The following is an 18,552-nucleotide window of genomic DNA, read 5'->3' as shown; positions in this document are numbered from 1 at the left end:
GATAAGGCCCAGAATTTCTCATGTTCTTCACCCCTTTTCTTCATATCAACATTCCTCTGGGAAAATGTAAGACTCTGACAGTATCCAGAGACGTAGCCAAGTACAAGAGAGAGACTCTCACTGCCCTTCAATTAGCACCATCCAGTAGTCAGCTAGATAATGTTCAATTGCATCCTATCTCTGCTTTACATAAACACTGGCCTAGAGGCCCAGCAGCTCAGAGGCAGATATGTGTATTTACATGGAAAGCGTGAAACATAAACACTATTATGGAGGATGATTTGCCAGCCAGAATTGGAAATTTTATCTTCACTGCTTGCTGCGTGTTTTGCTGTTAGTGGTGTCTCTGAAGTTGCTATAGTCACCATTCCTTGGGGTGGAAAAAGCCAGACTACATGTACTTTATCACAAATGCCTCTTCTCTGTCAAAATGACAGGAGAGCCCATTAGAGAATCTTTTCCCAAACAAGGCCTGTACATAGTGGACCAGCTCCCGAGCAACTGAGAAATCTTTAGAGTTGAGCTTTAGTGCTTTTCAAAGAGTGCTGATGCAAGATCCCAAAAGATAGCATCGTGTTACAACAGCAATTTCAGCCCACCCATTAGAAAGGAAGCTGTAACGTTGTTAACATAAAAAGATGTTGATGCTGACACAGTTCAGATGTTTAGGCTAAATTAAGCCGGTTGTTCCTTTAAGGGGTCATTAAAGTAAGATGACCTTTTAAATCTCATTAAAGCTTAGTTGGTAGGATCAACCAGAGGCTACATGACTGATGATGAACGTGTCACAAAAGCATTATGTCACTATCTACAATGGAAAAGAGTTCAGATTAAGAGTTGAGGGCCCAATGCATCTATTGCATGGATGCCCCTTTTAAACTTAGTGTTAAAATATATTCATTGTTTAGTACCATGTAAACACTACAGCACTAAGCTCATCCTATATATATACACACACACATAGAAAGGGAATATAAATATATAGGGAATATTTTCTGCTTCAGTTGCTGCTCTTTTTCAGAGAAAACGTCTGTCATAGCAACAATTAAACAAGCTTAAAATATAAATATAAGGCCTAAAAATGATTTGATGATGGGGGCAGAACAGTTCTGGGCTCTGACTCAGCAGTAATCATATGATCGGTGTGTCATCCCATGACAGACTCTGTGAAAGCACTTTCACTTTCGTGGTTTCAGCCGCCATCTAGTGTCCGTTCTGATTTACATAACTAATCATACTATCCAGGTAAGCGTGATCGATTGGTTGAGTCTGCGCAGGTAGTTTAGGGAGGACTGAAGTCTCATCTGTTGGGAGTAAACAAAACCTTTCTTCTTTTTAACCTTCCGGAACATTCTTGGCCTTTTCAAAGACTACCACAGCTACAGTTTACTGTGTTTTGCCTTTAAACGATGAACCGCGTTCAAGAGGAACTTGCTGAACACAGCTGTGTTTTGTGACTTTCGCTGAACGTTTCCTGATTAATCATATCAGCGTCGAGGCCGGGACACGTACCTGCCGCTCCTTTGCCATAACTCTCATTTTGTCAGTGTTAGACTCTGCTCATCATGCTGTGCCACGTCTCATCATAGGTAATGTAGACTACAGGTATCTGGTGCGGGTTGGTCAAAGAAAGGTGTACATATAGTCGCGTTTGAAGAAGCCGTGTGTTGTTCATGGTACTCTGCCCTCTGTACCTCCAATTTATGCCACACCCGCCTTCCACGCGCAGGTGCACGCGTGACCATGTTGCTTCATCTGCTCATACTCCTCCAACTCCTGTCCTGTGGAGATCTGACCTGTGTGAGGAGGCTACTGTCCACGCAGGAAGGGTCACAGGACCAACAGGGTGAGATATTGTAGTGAGTACGAAGTAACACACTTTCTGTCCACGCGCATCTTCCAGTTTTCCTGTCAATCATCTGTTTGGACGCGCTTCCCAGTGTTAGTAGATGACGGGGAAGCAAATTCATTCCTGGGTCGCCACCTGCTGTTTAACCGGTTTGACTTTGAGCTCTTCGTTCCTGGAAATCTGGAAAGGGAGTGTAATGAAGAATTGTGCAATTACGAGGAGGCGAGGGAGGTCTTTGAGAACATCCCGGCCACAGTTAAGTGATGCTGTTCAGTGTGCTGCTCACAGAGGTCACTTCATGAGCATGTAAGAGGCTGGAGGCCTCACTGCAGAGTTCACCGTCCTAATCATGTGTTGTTTTGCAGGATGCTTTTTGGAAGGATTACACCACAAGTAAGAGAAAGAATTAAATTCCTCCATTTGTTGCTTAGATCAAATAAGACTTAAGCTACCGAATATCATGACCAAAGCAGTGTACACATGCAGTGTTTAGGAATACCTGTGTCTTCCCTGCAGCAAGGGTAATTATGTTACTGGTGCATTCAAAACCTGTTTCACCACTTGTTCAGCAGTGCACAGTATAGCTTGGAGAATGATTGCTAGGTCTACGAGCAAATGTGTTGTTCAAATTCCAACCGTGGGTCATAAATTACCTCTGCAACTCTTGTGTGTTTTGCATCAGTGCTGAGCACTGAACCCCGAATAGGTGTAATAACTGTATGAAAATAAGACATCAGCTCTCAAACTAAAGAATCAGTATTGGAAGAAAAGGAGGAACTACCCTGTGATATTCAGATGGCTGCATTTTATACTATCATAGTATCAAATAAGCTCAGTCGCTGCGCATTTCCTCACTTTGGCTGGTGATGATCCACAGACAAGGACAAGCCTGGCCGGGTTGATGTGACATCTCTCTTGGTGGGACTGATCGCTGGTGGAGTGGTCCTTGTTATTGTTGGCCTGCTGGTCTGGTATTTCTGTCAAGGCAAATGCAAGGATGACTTCAGCCGCACCAGGTGAGTGAGAGGGTTTAAATTGCTATCAATGGAAGCTACATTATTCCTGCACTTTTAAGTGTGAGGACTACTGCCACTTTTTAGCTGAGGTACCTCTGCATCTATAGACACAACTCTTTTGCACTATAAACCCAGGTACTTGAACAAACTTGACAGCATGTATAATAAAACAAATAATATTTCGGAGTCTGGATATTTTCATGTGCAACTCAGGTTTTCACAGTTCTGTTCTTACCTGTTTAAAGCCACAATTATTGTTTCATATGCAGATTGTTTTCTCTATAAACTGAAAATAGAGGAATATGTGTGTCACAATTTCCCAAAGTCCAAGTTGACTTGGACAAAACCCAAAGATATTCAGTTTACTATCATACATGATGAAGAAAAGCATCTAATGGTCACTTTTGAGAAGCTTGAACCAGTGAGTGTTCAGGATCAAAGCAGCTGCTGATTCATTTTCTACGAATGGACTGATCAATTGATGGATTGATTGTTTAAGCTCTACATTTGTTCCAACGTGTTACTGCTTCTTGTTGCATACATGTAAAAGCAATGTGTTGTGCACAGTTGGATAAGAAGAATATACCTGGAAAAATGTCACATATGAATGACATCACATATATGTCTACAATCCTCTTGCAGCTCCGTTCGGGTGCGACCGAGGAGGAGTAATGCTTCTCTAATAATGCGACGGCTAGAAGAGGTGTCCTTACAACCTGTGCCCCCACCCCCTGCGGTGGCAGTTGACCCCCCAGGGCTGCCGTCCTATGAGCAGGCAATTGCTAAAAGTGGACAGCATGACGCACCACCTCCTCCCTATCCTGGGTATTTGCATATGCTTCTGTATTTGCAATTGTGTCATAACTCACCTTTCCAGGTTTTCTCATAAACATGCACAATTCGTAATGCAGTCGCAGGCAGATAATTCACCCACATATTTCTAACATCATTTCTTATTTTTGGTTTTAGCTCACGACACGGAAGTAATCGGCGGTAGTATCTTCAGGACAACACATCTGTCAACATGAAGCTGGCAATTTACAACTAACATTTACACTGCACTGCTCTGCTTTTACATTGTTCATGTGATTTCATCATCACATGGCTTAAAATGGTGCCTTGAGCTTTCTGTTTATTGCGCTAATTAAGTTATCTTTGCCCTCTCAGATTCTTCTAAGCTTTCTGGCTTGGTGTGTTTCTTTGGCAGTATAATCTTGTCAATTTTTATCTCCCCTTTCTTAACCTGCTTGTGCCAAAATGTAATTTTGTGGTAGCCTGTTAACCATTTTCACAGATGTGATTATGCTTTGTAATATAACCCCAACCCTGTGCTGAGTAAGCTTTCTAATATACCTTACCCACTTTGCTGCTGTTGAAAATGAAGAATCAATATTGTGTTGGACATGAGAGCTTTGAACTGCTGGATGTACTGTAAGCCCTTAAGGAGCAGCTGCTTTAGATGCAGCATGTATGGAAGAGAGGGAGATCAGGATTATGTTTCATTACACAAGTATTAATTGCAAGTGAAGGGAGACTGACTGATTTGTGTAGTCATACAGCTTCCTGTCAGGAAAAAAAAGTAGAAACAGCCGATTTTAATGGCATGATGGTTATTATTGTTAATATATTAAAATGCTTTTAAGGATAATACAAGTGTTTTTGATGCTCTGGTCTACCAGCTAACTTTCAGGTTCACTTTCTACTTTCAGTATCATCATCTTATTATTATATATATATATTTTAATGTGCACATTTTCTTGCTATTTTCTAAAGTTCTAGAGTGTCAGGAAATGTTTGCTTGAGTCACCAACTAATGAGAATACTCTTCTAATATGTGAAATCATTTTTTAATTTCAGTATCTACCTACATTGTGGTTGATTGTGATGAAGCTGTGATGACCACGAGAGCTAAAAAATGTGTCTGTGTCAGAAAATGTGCAAACATTGCAGCGAAACAGTTTGTCCAACATGTCCACAACAAAGTCACTGACTTAACTGTAATTTGAATGAGCATTATACAAGCCTGTTGGATGGCGGTGAGTCATTTTCATTAGATGATGTGAAAACACAACTGTTAAGATGTTATTGTGCTCCTGTAAATTACCTGAACCAAAGTTTCATCATGACATTATGAGAATTTATTGTGGGCTGGCTTTATTGAAGCTGGTGTGAAGTATAACTACTTGAAATGAAAATCTTTTATAACTCTTTTAAATAAAATTGATATTTAAATATAATTTTTTCCCCATCTCTCAGCTGTGTGTGTGAGGTGTTGTGTATGTATGTGTGTGCATGATGGATCTGTACTCATTCTCCTTGAGATTTGTGAGCATGATCAGCTTTGAGGGTTTTATCAGATTAAAAGCAAAGGAACTATCAGCATCTTGCGTCACAGTCAGGTTTGAATACATGTTTTACATATTTCATATAGAGTACAAGTTAAAAAGGCTGAAAACTACATGAACTGGCCACAGGCTGTTGTGTCAAATGCTTAATATGAGGTTACCTTATTTTAAAATACAGAGAATACATTCTTCTTCTTTTCTGTAATAAACTAATAAAAATTCCTTACACCAAAAACACCAAGTACACATTAGAAGGTGTATAGAGGTTTTTGTATTTTGTAAATACAAAAAAAAAAACACTAAATGAATTGTTTATTTAGCCAATAAAATCGAACTACTAGAAATATACAGCTGAGAATTCGAATTGATGTTACCTTCAAAAATGCCAAATAGTTTCCTATATGTTTCCAATGAGGGACTTAAAACAAAACTTGACTGCTATTTAGTTTCCTGAGGGTCTCTAGAGACATCCCAACCAGGACATATCAAAGACTTCGACATATCTCACTTGTCATAATTGAATTCACTGGGTGTTAAATGACAGGACACGCAGGACTCTTAAAGATTTTGCCACTATTCTAGTTATTGTAATGAAAACATCCGAGTAGTGCCAGGCAATGCCAAGTAGTCATCAGCGCTGCAAAAAAGAAAAAAGAAAAAAGTTTTTGTAACTCAGGTGATCTGGAGAAACTTGCAGGTGGGAGACATGTGGCTCAACTTTTAGGTGGAAGGAAGGAAAACTACAAAACTTCCAGGCAAAGTCTGCGGTGCATCCTGGGAAATAAACTAACATGGGTACGTGAAACCATGCAGGGCTTGCTCGCCTCCCCGTGACGGGAGATGAAGAGAAATTAACGAAATCACTCAGACGGGAAAAGGTACACTTTAGATCCAGGCTGTAGCACAGCTTCACGGCGGCTTTGCGGACTGTGCAGCGCCTTGACGGGACTGCGTGCCCTGGTCGCTCGGTGGGTTGGACCCGGGCTGCTACGATGCGTGTCCGCTGCTCCACGAAGCTCCGTCGGGGAAGTGAATCTTTCACCGGATGATGGACAGGAACTACCCGACCTCCAGCTTTGCGGACGCGCTGGTTCCACCAGCACAGACCGTAGCTTCTTGGGCCTATGACCGCAGCACAGCTAGTGTCAAGCCAAGGTAAAAGATAAAGGAGAGGGCACCTTCCGAAGGAAATGTCGGTGATGGAGGGCCTAGCTCTATTAGCAAAGTGTAGCGGTCCTTGTTGTTATCGGGAACAGTAGACGAATTGGAGAAATTTCCGAATTTGATCGGAGTTGTAGAGGCTTTCACTTGTCAGTGGTTTCGTAGCCGTTTGTTACTCCCACCTTGCTAGTTTTCGCTAGCTCACCGTACCTTCAGCATGGCCACGAACAGAGTTAGTACAAACCAGAGAGGAATTTATTTTTTCTTTACTAAGTGGAGCAGCCAGAAATCCTAAACTAGCGTTTTATCTACCTGTTTTCTAGCCCCACAGGTGCTCGCTAAAGCCACAACAGGATAGGAAACTAGCTACCAATGCTAGTCATGTCAGTTATGGCACTTCAAATTAGTGGTAACGTTACATAGCTAACTTATTGGTGTTGTTACCCAAGAGCTAAGATACGACAAGTCGACATGTGTAGCTACAGGTTTACCATTATTTTAGGTGTAACAGTTAGAGGTCCTCTGCTTTTTTGAGTATTTTAACTTCAGATTTTATTTAAAAAAAACAAAAGAAACAAAAAAAACAGTAAACGTAACAGCAAAACCTCCCAAAGTTGTAGAGTTCTACCTTTAAGTCAAACTCGAGGCTGCTGTGTTCTGCATGTAATGAAAAGGCAGCTTGTTTTATGACAAACTTGTAGCATCTGTTACAGTGAAGTGAGACTGTTCTCACAGGCAGCACCAAAGACAGCAGCTCTTCACTTAATGTACATGAAACCTTCCTGAAGCATAAAGATGATCCTCTAAAATGAGACTATAGACATAATCAAAGCATTCTGCAGGTTTGTTCATCTGTACTTATCAGTCAAGTTAAATATACTATGAATGTGCTGATTACAGGTACGGAAATGTTAAAATGACCCTAGTTTCCTCGTGTCATGGCATTGTATGACCGTAATAGCAGTCGTTTCTGGCTGTTTATTGATATATGCATTTGTTATCATTGCTGGTGAAACTGATGACATGATCAGTGGCCAATTTAATAGGCACGCCTCTAAAATGTGGTGCGGCAGAAGACAACACGCCAGCCACAAATTCTAATTTTACAAAGATAATATTATTCACATTTGATTGATACTGTTAGTAATCATTTAACTATGTGTTTGTTACTGAGGTTGTAGTTATGTTTTATGGGACTGCATTATACTGAGAGGTGTTTCTAATGTTTAGCCCACCCCCATTTACAAGCATTGCACATTTAATCTCAACATTTCAGTTTGTTGTAGTGGAGTGCAGCACTGCCACTAACTATGACCTTGGTCATAAACATCCAGTTTCTCTCTGGCAGTATCAACAAAAATGGAGTCTTATAATCTTCACAAATGTGGAATATGTGGCAGGGAGTGTGTATTGGGCTAGCTTCGTCAACTTTCTAGTCAAATAGCAGTAAAGACTTACGTAACAAAAGATGACTGGCGTTATGTATGTCTGCTGAAGGGACCAGAGAAAGAAGTGGATGATTCCTTTTCACCTCTCAGTTCTTTCACAGATGTTTACCTCCTGGCGAAAAGGGAACACATTGGATCAGGCTGGCTGCATCTGATTACCCCTGATTTTATTTCTGTTTCCTATGAATTTTCGACCTGGGAGAGCATAGACTCATATGTCAGATATTAGGCTTTTTTTCCGCTAATTGGCTCAGACAAACTTTATTATAGCACGTCACACTTACAGTAATCCGTTTTTATTCTTGGGCAACAACAGTTACAGGTGAATTCACAAACTGCCATGCTTACAGCTTGAACAGCCATCCAGATGTTTACAAGTAAACTATGAACTTCTTAAGTATAGTTGTTTACTGTAGAGTGGTTGATGTAGAATACAAACTCATATGCCACAGCTACAAATTTACTAATATTAGGCTTCGAGTGAGTTCCTCTCAGATGAATATTGCTAAAATGGTAATGGATACTTACCTGTTGTTTTACTAACATCAGCAGGCAAGCAGGCTGTTCTTTTCTGGACCAATTCATGATCTGTTTTGTTACTCATATTTGTGGCTGCCTAAAGGGTGTGCTATAACTTGCTTTTCTGACTGACATTCATGAAACAATTCAAGAGATAGTTTGTGTATTTTTTTTACAACATCGGCTGAAATGGGTAATGCATTGGGCACGTGTAGGGTTTGGATTAAATGGCATTATGAACTGTATTAAGCTACTAAGTTTGACTCTCAATAGACAGGCCAGACTTGAAAACAAGCGTGATGCGTGTCCAGAGAAGTCATTTACTTGGTTGGGTGCTTCACTACTGCCGTGAAGATGAGAGATGTCATGTATGTGTTTGTTGATGCAGTTCCAGTTATGGTGCCGCACACCTTGATGCGGAGCTCCTCCAGCGGCAGAACTACACTTCCACCCACCAGCTTCCCACCTACACCACTTCACACCTCCCTGCAGCAGCAGGTGAGTTATGAATGCTATAAACAATTGTTTTTTGAAGGTCGATTCACCCCAATTACAATGACTTACTTTGACACCTCCACATAGTGGCATCCTGCCATGCAGATATTTTTCCTTTTATTTGCATTGGCTTTTTTGAGGTATTCCACTGTGTCCATGTGTCACCAGTCAAAATGGTTGAATGTAAATGGAATTTCATTTGTGGCACTCAAAACATGGCTTCTCCTTTCTGTTTTTTTTGGCATGTCATTTTTAAATGCTTTGAGCACTGCAAACTTAATTCATTCCACATTTATTGTATTAGGGTGGAGGAAGACATCTCAGAAGCAGATATCTCAAACCTTATAAAATAAAGCCAAAAATGTCTGTATGAATAGATATTACAGCCCGTCCAGTACATGGTTTTTGCAATTTTTGATCATCTAACCCCTTTATTTACTTGCCACATTTTTACTTTGTTGCCAATTTCTGTCATTATCCTTCCTTTTCTTGTCTGACTGTCAACAGCACTTGATTCAAGCAGTAATACTTCTGAGACCTCAATCATGAGCTTCCTGTCAGCCATGGAGTCTAGAACCCTTCAGGCTGGTCCTGTTAGTGCCTCATTGCTTCCTCCTTTCAGACCTCCATCATGGCCTGCTGGTGAGAATACATCTACACATTCACTGGTGTAATTACACATGTATCACCTATTGACAAAGAGTTGTGGTCATTGTATTTTCTGTCAAGAAAGCTAAGTTTATATATGGTGCTTATATATATGTGTGTGTGCGTGCATATATATATATAGGTATTTATTTGTGAGAAGCATGTTTACATGTAGCTTTTTTGTATACAGGTTTAAGTAATTATGTCCCTTAATGTTGCCTGTCATGTCCTTTCTAATCTGTGCAATTCAGGTACCAACTCTTCCACCACAGAGCTGTATTTGACTGGTGCTCTGCCTTCTACTGCCACTTTCCCCTCTCCTGCAGCGCTGTCATCCTATCAGCACACTGGTGCCTACCCATCCAGGAGTTATGCTACCAACCCTTCCTTGGCTGTCCAGGATCCTGCCTTCAGCACTTCCACCAATGGCCTGTTTTCTCACCATGATCCCCTCCTCCATCTCAAACCAAGCCAGACTGTGCTCCCCACTGCACTGGCATTCAATCATCTCTCTGCCCCCACGTTGGGCTTGGCTCTGCCTGTCCAGTCCTCCACTTACCGCTCGGCCCAGGAGTCAGCTCCCCACCTCCTACAACCCCAGTTCAACCTGCTACCTTCTACCCTGCCTGCATCTCATGGTACCCCACAGTCCTATGGGGCCACGGTTTTCTCGGGCTCTATTGAAAGAGCTCTTCAGCGTGAATGTAGTGTGATCAAACACCACCAAAGGCCTTCCAGCAGCCATGCGGCCTCCGAGCAGTTGTCCAGTTCAGAGCACTCCTTACAGGGGTACTTTGGCTCTGGCAATGAAGTGGATGTGTCCTACCAGCAGGACCCGTCCCGTCAGACCCCAGTGTCCTGCAGCCCTTCCACAGGAGCAGATTCCGCTCAAGGAGTCAGTCGTGCTCCACAACCCAAGACAGACTCTGTAACTCAAGCTTATTCGTCCACCTCTTTGCCGAAGGCTAAAGACTGCTCTTCCAAACTAGCTCCACACCCTGCTGGGGTTGAAGAGAGTCACGAGCACTCTCAGAACCATACAAGAGGGTCTCCTGAACATTATTCCTCCCCAGGACAGAAGCAGAATTCAGTGATTGCTAATCAGCAGTCTGTCCAGATATCCAGCCTAATGTCTAGTAGTCTGTCTCAAACCTACATCACCCCCCACACTCAGTCTCAGCCCTCCCATTCCACCTCTGACAAACTCTCGCCCCTTTACAAGACTCTGCCTTCTCTCTCCAGGCAGTCTGACAATGTGGCATCAGTTCGTCAGACTCTTGTTTACTCCTCCAGTCCTGGGTTGAGCCAGGAGCAGGAGATCCAGTATGGAGCCCAGGTCCAGGGCTTGTGTCAGGGGAATCTCTCTGAGAGCTACCCCGTATCCCACTCTCAGGGTGCCCCAAATGTGACTTTTACATCTCAGTCACAGGGGCAAGCTTCAGTGACTCAGTCTCAGAGCTACACCACAGGACAATCTCTTAACCAAACCCTTAACTCCTCTTACCCACCCACATGTGTGCGGAGTCTGCCCACATCAAATTCTACACAGGATTACACCCTGATGCAGGCCTCGGTGGGAGGTAAAACACATGACACACTATCCCAGCAGCAGACACAGCCACATAAATATGTTTTGTCTGCACTGTTGCCTACCTACTCCTCAACTGCTCAGGCCTTACAAAATAACATCAGATCCTCAATACAGGACATAAAGCCAACGTATGACAAACAGAAACTTGAAGAGCTTCCTATCCAGGACATCGATGCTCTTCAACAGGCTTCTATGGAGGCCTCTGCTGCAGCTAACAATATGTCCGCACACAACAATGTCATCTACGTTGTTTCAAAAATGGACGACCATCACAAAACACAGAGCGTTATTCGAAGCAATTCACGTTCTGATGACCAGCTCATGGGACTAGGTCATACAAACACAGCACAGGTAAAGGGTGAAAGGATGGGTTCTCTTAGCCAAGAGCACATTCATCTAAGCGGTACCAATGGTCAGGAAATTGCCAACACGAAAACTACGAACTCCAGTATTGTATCAGCACATATACCCCTGAGCTCAGAGCAGCTCAAGCAGCACCCTCTCCAACTCAAATCCCCTGAGCCACATCAACAAAACCACCCGAATCATAGTCAGTCCCAGAACCAGACCCCGTCAGCCCACACCCAGTTTATCACCGTCCCCAGCACGCAGGTTCTCCTCGAACATAACCAGATGATCCTGCTCCAACAGCCCCTTGTCCACCATGGTCAGAACACCTCAAAGGTGGTATCAATGCAAGGTATCCAACCAGCCCAAGACATGTGTCCTGTTCAAGTCCAGTATCTTCACATGGACCGAGAACTACTGGGTCCCAGTGTCACTGAAACCCAGAGTCAGCAGGGCACAGTAGTGTCTGAAGAGAGCTCAGGGTGCCCTGATTCCTCTAAACACCACTACAGCCAGTCGGGAAATCAGCAACCAAATGATGCCAAGAACCACTTTGCTCTCAACTCCATTTGCTTCCCCGACTCCATGCTTCTAGCAGATGACAGAAATATTTTGTCAAATGTTGATGACATTCTGGCCGCCACGGTGGCAGCCTGTGGCGTCACACCACAAGACTTTGTCAAAGCCACATCCTCTGCTGAGGCTGAAATGGCAGTGATGGCGAGTCCAGTTGATTCTAAAGGTCACTTCCAGACTGTGGATATAAGGCACATGTCACCAAGTTTCTCCTCAGGGCAGCATCCAATCATCACCAACACTAACTCCCACACCATGACCATGGCACTAAATGGAGCTCAGATGGCCACAGACTGTCAGGTTCAGTCTGTTCACCATAACAGCAATTCTGAGCTTGACCTCAATGGAGATAGAGGGAGCTCTGAGAATGACTATCACTTAGCCGGCCAGGTGTATGACCCCTCAGGTCTCCAGAACAGAATCAAAGGGGATGCAAAATGCATCAAAACAGAGGATGGCCTCATGGAATGCCCTGGTGGTGAAGACTTTCCTAAAAAGAAGGCTCGCTCCAAGTCCTTGACCAAGCCATGTGGTTCCGAGGAGGATATAGGACAGGCCAGACCGGCCAAGCGTGGTGGGCAGGCAAAGCGGCAGAACTCCAGGGGTAGTGATGTCAGCTCACCATCTTCCTCACACAGTGTATATGATGGTTGTCTGCAGCAGGAGAGAATCAGGCAGAAGATCCGTGAAGTGGAAGAGAAACAGCCTGAGGTCAAAACTGGCTTCATTGGCTCCTTCCTCGACTTCATCAAATCTGGCCCCAAACAGCAATACTCTTCAAGTCCTACACGAACTATTAGTCGCCCAAGAAAGCCCTGCACCTCATCTAAACCATTGCCGTGTCCTTTGCCTGCTTTGCCTCCCAAACTGCAGACTCTGCCTGGGCCCTTGGTTCCCCAGGAGAGTCGAGGAGTGAGCTGTCAGCAGAAACGTCTCGATGAGGATCTGCAAAAGAACTTGGAAACTCTGCCGTCGTTCAGCTCAGATGAGGAGGAGAACACTGGGAAGAACCAGGCCCTAAGGAACAGCATCAGCTCAGCGCTTTCAGCTCTGGATGAGTCTTCAGATCGGAAAACCAGGACAGGTAATGATCCCCTGCTTAAGCTTGTTAAGAGCTACCAATTTAATTTGGTATTATTCTTCATCTATTGACTGTGTTTTTGATTTTAATGTGTTTTATGTAATTTTGAAAATGATAACAAATACCCACAAATTACTTGTGTCCAGACTATAGACTGTATGTAAAGATGGAAAATGCATTTCCTCTTCCTCCCACTGTACAAAAATGAAGCCAAATTATCCTGTATGCGGGTGCTGCCTTCTTGTGCCGGTGACAACATTTGGAGCCACAGTCTGTGCTGTAGACATCAGGGGCTTGTGCTGCTGTATCAAAGTCCCACCCTTACCCCCAACCAACTCAGTAGTGAGCAGACAGTTATTGTCAAACCCCTTTTTTTAAAACATCAGATAACTCATTAAAACTATCCATTGTCTATACCCGACTATCCCTTTTCGGGGTTGCGGGGGGGCTGGAGCCTATCCCAGCTGTCAATGGGCGAGAGGTGGGGTACACCCTGAAACGGTCGCCAGCCGATCGCAGGGCAACATATACACAGACAACCATTCACGCTCACACTCACACCTAAGGACAATTTTTAGAGTCACCAATTAACCTATTGAGCATGTTTTTGGTAACACTCCGAATGAATAGAAAATAGTTACAATATAGAAGAAAAAGAGATAAAATCAAATTTCTGTGCCGCAGTAACCAGCAAAGATAATTAATGTTCAGTCACAGCTGTGTATCGTATACAGCCAGCGTTCTCAAACGTTAAATGTTGTCTAAACACAAGCAGAAACTGAACTGGATTTGTCAAAATGTTGATTTACACCACAAACCATCTGATAAAAATAAATCAGTAAATAGGACAAGGAAGTTTACCAGGCATCCAGCAGCAGCCTCCAGGACTTGACAGAATGTTTGGTGGTATTGACACGTTTCAGTCAGCAAAGCAGGACTGAGATTTGATACATAGCTGTACTGTCAATGCACTTGACAGATGTGAATCAAGTCAATAAAATTTGTCCAGACTCCAGTCAGAAGTGTCACACAAAGCCCAGGAGATATTGTCTGTGTACAGCTCTGTAGACAATGAAGTGCAAAGCAGGGAAATTGTGTCCAAACTACCATTATCCAGTGAGTAGTAATTTGTATTACGGTTGTTCTGGTTGTAGGCTGTTCATACGGTTGATATGTTTAAATCCCGAACTAACCTTTGTTACATGTTGCCTGTTTCATCTTTGCTGTTATGCTTCCTAACAAAATCAACTTTGCAGTGGTGTTTCTGTTAAACATTATCCCACTTGAGACATCAGTAACACCCTTAGTGTCTTTGTTCTTTTTGTAATATGCTGTAAAATACATTGTCTGTAGACTTGAGGGTTTTTTTTACTCTGTAATGAATGCTGTCTGAAATCTCTTGTTATATTTTATATATGTGCAGTCTAGTTAAATTGTTTCTCTGAAAATGTTTTTCTTTAACAAATTCATATACTTGCAACCTTTCTCCAGATAATCAAATCACTATTTCGATGATGAAGCCAGACCCAGTTCCCACCATGCCACACACTGTCACCAAGACCTGCTTGTCCCAGGTAGCCACTCCTCCACAGACAACAAATGCTGTCTCAGCAGGGACTCTGTTTGCAACCAAAGAGGAGTCCAAAGACACCCCACCGGGCCAGTTGGCTGTGCAGCTGACGAGTGTGGCCATCGAGGGTCTGACGGATGAGGAGCTGTCGGACAGCGGAGGGGAGGGAATGTACCGGGAGAGAGATGAGTTTGTCGTCAGGAATGAGGATATTGAAATCTTGAAGGTACATCCTGGAAAAATGTGGATGGAAAATGAATATTTGTGAGTTTAGTCTCAAAGTGGAAAGGGATGTATAGATGAGAATGCTTGTCGTAAATGTTGAATATGAAAACGAAGCTCTGTTGCCCTGTGGCGGTGCAGTGGACTTTATGTAATGAACATCTGTCATGTAGGCTGCCACCCATCACGTTTCCTATAACACCGAAAGGGCCTCATCCAAAATTGTGGAAGGACAGCCATATCAGATCTTGTACACAATCATAGCTGAACATTCATTGTTTCATTTCCTTACACTGCTGTTACTCCATACTGAAGCCTGTTCTGCATGGCATCATGTGCATGTGTCCAGGTGACAATGAGAACGGGCAGTGAACCTCCAGCCATCTGGAAAGTCCAGAAGGCACTGCTGCAGAAATTTGTGCCTGAGTTGAGAGATGGAAAGAGAGTCTTCTCAGCCACAAACAGTGTAAGTAGAAGCAGATGCAGCAGTTTGCATGTGTGCATTTAGGAGTATTTGATCATTCAGACAGTTTTTTCCGTGACGATGAACATGTTGCTTTTCTTTGTGTGTCTAGTATCTTGGATACTTTGGTGATGCCAAGACCATGTACCAAAGGGTATATGTGAAGTTCTTGGACACAGTGAACAAAAGGGAGTATGTACGAGTTTGTAGTCGAAAGCCACGCTGCAAGCCTATGAACTCACTAAGGTACGCTAAGATTGTCGACTGATGTAATTGAACTGTTTTCATAAACATGACTCGTCAGTGGTGTAACTGTCTTTGTTCTGCCTTTCAGGGGTGTTCAGGTGAAAACTTTGCTGGGCCTGACAGCCGCCCCTTCCACAGTCTCCCAAAGCCAAAAGCCCCGACCCAAACAACCCAAGCCCAGAGCAGAGCCGCCGCCTAAGAAGAGGAGGAAATGGAAGGAGGAGTTTTCACCGACTGCCTCTGGATCATCTGCAGAAGAAGACGGTGAAGAAGATGGTGAGGAAGGCTTTTGACTTCTCTCATTGAATCTCCTCTCCCGCTCACCCTCTTGACCTCTGATCTCTCTCTCTCTCTCTGTCACACACACACTCTTAGAGCTAAAACCTCCAGTGCCATTTGCTTCACGGTTCCTCAACACGCGAACCATGAAGGAGACGTTCAAGAGCTTTGTGGAATTGCTCATCAGCGTTGCTTTGGACGAAGATGTGATGACAGCACTCGAGAGGGCAAATGGTAAGTGAATTGACTTTCGGGGCATTGAGCTATTGGCCAAAACGGTAAATGTGTGAAAACAAGGCTCAGGTGAGTCAGGTAGTAGTATTAAGCTGTGTTGACTTGTTATCTTATGCTGTTTCAGATGAGTTGCTGCTGCCACACATGAAAAAAGTGGACGGGATGATCACAGACAACAGGAAACGCCTGCTTCACAAACTGCACATGGGACAGGTCTTAAAGGTGGGTGTGTCTTTGGAAGTGCATATTACTGGGTTGGTGTGAGTTCTCAGCAAAAGCAGTGGAAGAATAGTTTTGAAATGTGATGAGTTTTTTTATGATCAAATACATCTATGTCCTGTATCTCTTCAAATCATAAGCAGTTAAAGCCACCTTTGTTGTTAGGTTAACTGAGACTGGTGTTATTTCAGTATTGAGTCACTGCACTGTAAAGTCATTTTGTTTCATTCCCATTATTTTCACCCCTAAAAGCTTCAAAGGTAAGCTTAGAAACATAAACATGATCACGGCTGCAGTGTATGGACCCAAGTGACGCTCCTGTTCTGTGTCTGCAGACGGCTTTGGACAACTTCCCAGAGATCTCAGTGGTGACTGAACTGAAGAAGGATGGGGAAACCCCGGCCTTTAAGGTGCGTCTCAGTGGGAAGTCCTACAACAAGAAAACAATGAAGCCCCACAAGATGCCTAACAAAGTGCCACAGGTAAGACATGTTTTGGTAGAATTTACTGTGCTGTCAGTGTATGTCCAGCAGAGGGCGCAGTGTTGCTATTTTGTTGTTTCTCATACACTCCTTTATTCTGAGCACTGAAGTCTCCTGTCTGTTGTCTCTTACTGGACTAATATTTGAAAAAAGAAGAATTTTTGAATGTCCTTGAAAGGCATTTTAAGACTTTGCTTTTTGTCTTTCTAGGAGTATACAGTGGACCAGCAGAGAACCCAGTGGTTCTCTCTGTACCACTCTCTGCAGCATTACAAGTACCACACATACCTCATGTGTAAAGACGAGGTGAGACTCCGTTGTACATGTGTATGCATGCTGTGTAAGCGTGTGATGAACTGATTTCACGCTCTGATGAGTAATCATTTGGTTGAACTTAATGATACTTAATGAGTTATTCTGGTGAAACTTTGCTGTTCTGAGCTCTTCTGTTTGTGGTCCTGCCGTCCAGATCGCGTCCCTGCGGGTGCAGGCAGGGGACCTGGGGCAGGAGGAGACGGTACAGAAGTGTCTGCAGAATGGAGCTTGGGTAGAGGGGCTCTTCGATCGCTTTGGAGAACTAATCAATCAAGTGCAGCAGGTCTGCCGATGATCCAGCCGTGACTTTGGTTTTAAAAGGAAAACTTCAGACAATTAAGCCCAACAGTTAAAAACAAGAGGATGCCTCCAGCTCAGAGTGGCAGCGGAGAAGGATGGAGTGAGTCTCTCCTTCCGGCCGCAGAGTGATATGAACCGGGGACCTGTCAGCCAACTTGCCTGAAAGACGTTCAGAGGCCTGTGGCCTAAAAGTGGTAGCAGGTGAACAGCAGGACAGCAGTCATGTTTATAGTCTGCATCACTGCATCCCAGAGGAAAGCAGTAACAACGGGGGCGAGGACTTTGTTTCTGGAAGCATTATGGAACACCTCCTCTTAATGCTCCTCCTAGTCTTTGTCGGTTTTTGTAGTTAGAAGCCCACTTTTAATGGGCCTTTTCATAGATTTCTATCATTTTTTTTCTTTTAAATGCCAGATCATAACCTGTGAGTATGCACTAGATAGAAAACAGTCAGCATAGGAAATAGAGCACAGCGAATAAAAATGCAGAAATCTGATTTCCTACAGCTATAACAAGCCTTCATCAGTCATTTGATAAGTAGGCTCACATATAGAGAAGCTGGTTTATTGTTAAAAAAAAAAAAATCTCTATATATTATATATAACCGTAGCTATATACTGTTTGTAAAACATCCATTTTGTAACGGAGAGCCAACTTATATATAATGTACATTTTGTATAAAAGAACTGGGAGGTGGGAACTACTGCGGTTCTCTTAAGGAGAAATTTAGCGACTATATACTGTATCTATATTGTGGTTTAATTCTTGTGCTTCAGACACCCCTTTGCTTATAAGATGCAAGTCAGTGCCGTTCTAGTACTGCTTTTTATGAATTTTGTTAATCAAATATTATTACCTGACTTATCTGAGGGTAAGTTGAAATAAACAAAAGTTGTCTTTATACTCCTTTACACACATAGACCACATTTTATGACAAATAGATATATATTTTTCACAGAGGTAAATATTGTTATGTTCTCTTGTTCATTACAATTTCTGAGAGACTTTTTCATTGTTTTTTTCACAGTTTTCCAAAACGGACTCTTTATAATATAGTCAGTTACCAATTTTATGATATCAAAAAAATAATCTTGTTCTTTACAGATGCAGTTTGTAAATAAAGTTCCGCATGTAGTCGGTTTTTG

At 43.0% G+C, this 18,552-nt stretch overlaps 2 protein-coding genes across 3 annotated transcripts; both read left to right on the top strand.

The window, feature by feature from the left end:
• The first annotated feature begins 1,430 nt into the window (after nt 1–1,430).
• Nucleotides 1,431–3,932, top strand: prrg4 (proline rich Gla (G-carboxyglutamic acid) 4 (transmembrane)). The gene is made up of 7 exons (XM_070966531.1): nt 1,431–1,589; nt 1,730–1,846; nt 1,941–2,104; nt 2,215–2,242; nt 2,727–2,865; nt 3,508–3,690; nt 3,835–3,932. The coding sequence occupies exons 2-7, from the start codon at nt 1,744–1,746 to the stop codon at nt 3,860–3,862; spliced, it is 645 nt and encodes a 214-aa protein (XP_070822632.1). The 5' UTR covers nt 1,431–1,589; nt 1,730–1,743; the 3' UTR covers nt 3,863–3,932.
• Nucleotides 3,933–5,979: 2,047 nt separating this feature from the next.
• On the top strand, nt 5,980–18,546 carry qser1 (glutamine and serine rich 1). Of its 2 annotated transcripts, none has more exons than XM_070963867.1 (13): nt 5,980–6,365; nt 8,727–8,836; nt 9,341–9,475; nt 9,733–13,080; nt 14,569–14,873; nt 15,219–15,335; nt 15,445–15,578; nt 15,667–15,854; nt 15,954–16,091; nt 16,216–16,313; nt 16,646–16,792; nt 17,003–17,098; nt 17,262–18,546. In XM_070963867.1, exons 1-13 carry the CDS (start codon nt 6,256–6,258, stop codon nt 17,400–17,402), a joined length of 5,067 nt encoding a protein of 1,688 aa, XP_070819968.1. In that variant the 5' UTR covers nt 5,980–6,255; the 3' UTR covers nt 17,403–18,546. The 2 variants fall into 2 exon arrangements, with proteins under 2 accessions (XP_070819968.1, XP_070819977.1); XM_070963876.1 differs by having other exon boundaries at nt 6,107–6,365; nt 9,808–13,080.
• Nucleotides 18,547–18,552: the final 6 nt, after the last annotated feature.

Source organism: Chaetodon trifascialis, chromosome 1, assembly GCF_039877785.1.
Source record: "Chaetodon trifascialis isolate fChaTrf1 chromosome 1, fChaTrf1.hap1, whole genome shotgun sequence".
In the NCBI taxonomy this organism is placed as follows: domain Eukaryota; kingdom Metazoa; phylum Chordata; class Actinopteri; order Chaetodontiformes; family Chaetodontidae; genus Chaetodon; species Chaetodon trifascialis.
The sequence above is the reverse complement of the archived record's forward strand: the minus strand, read 5'-3'. Positions and strand labels throughout refer to the sequence as shown.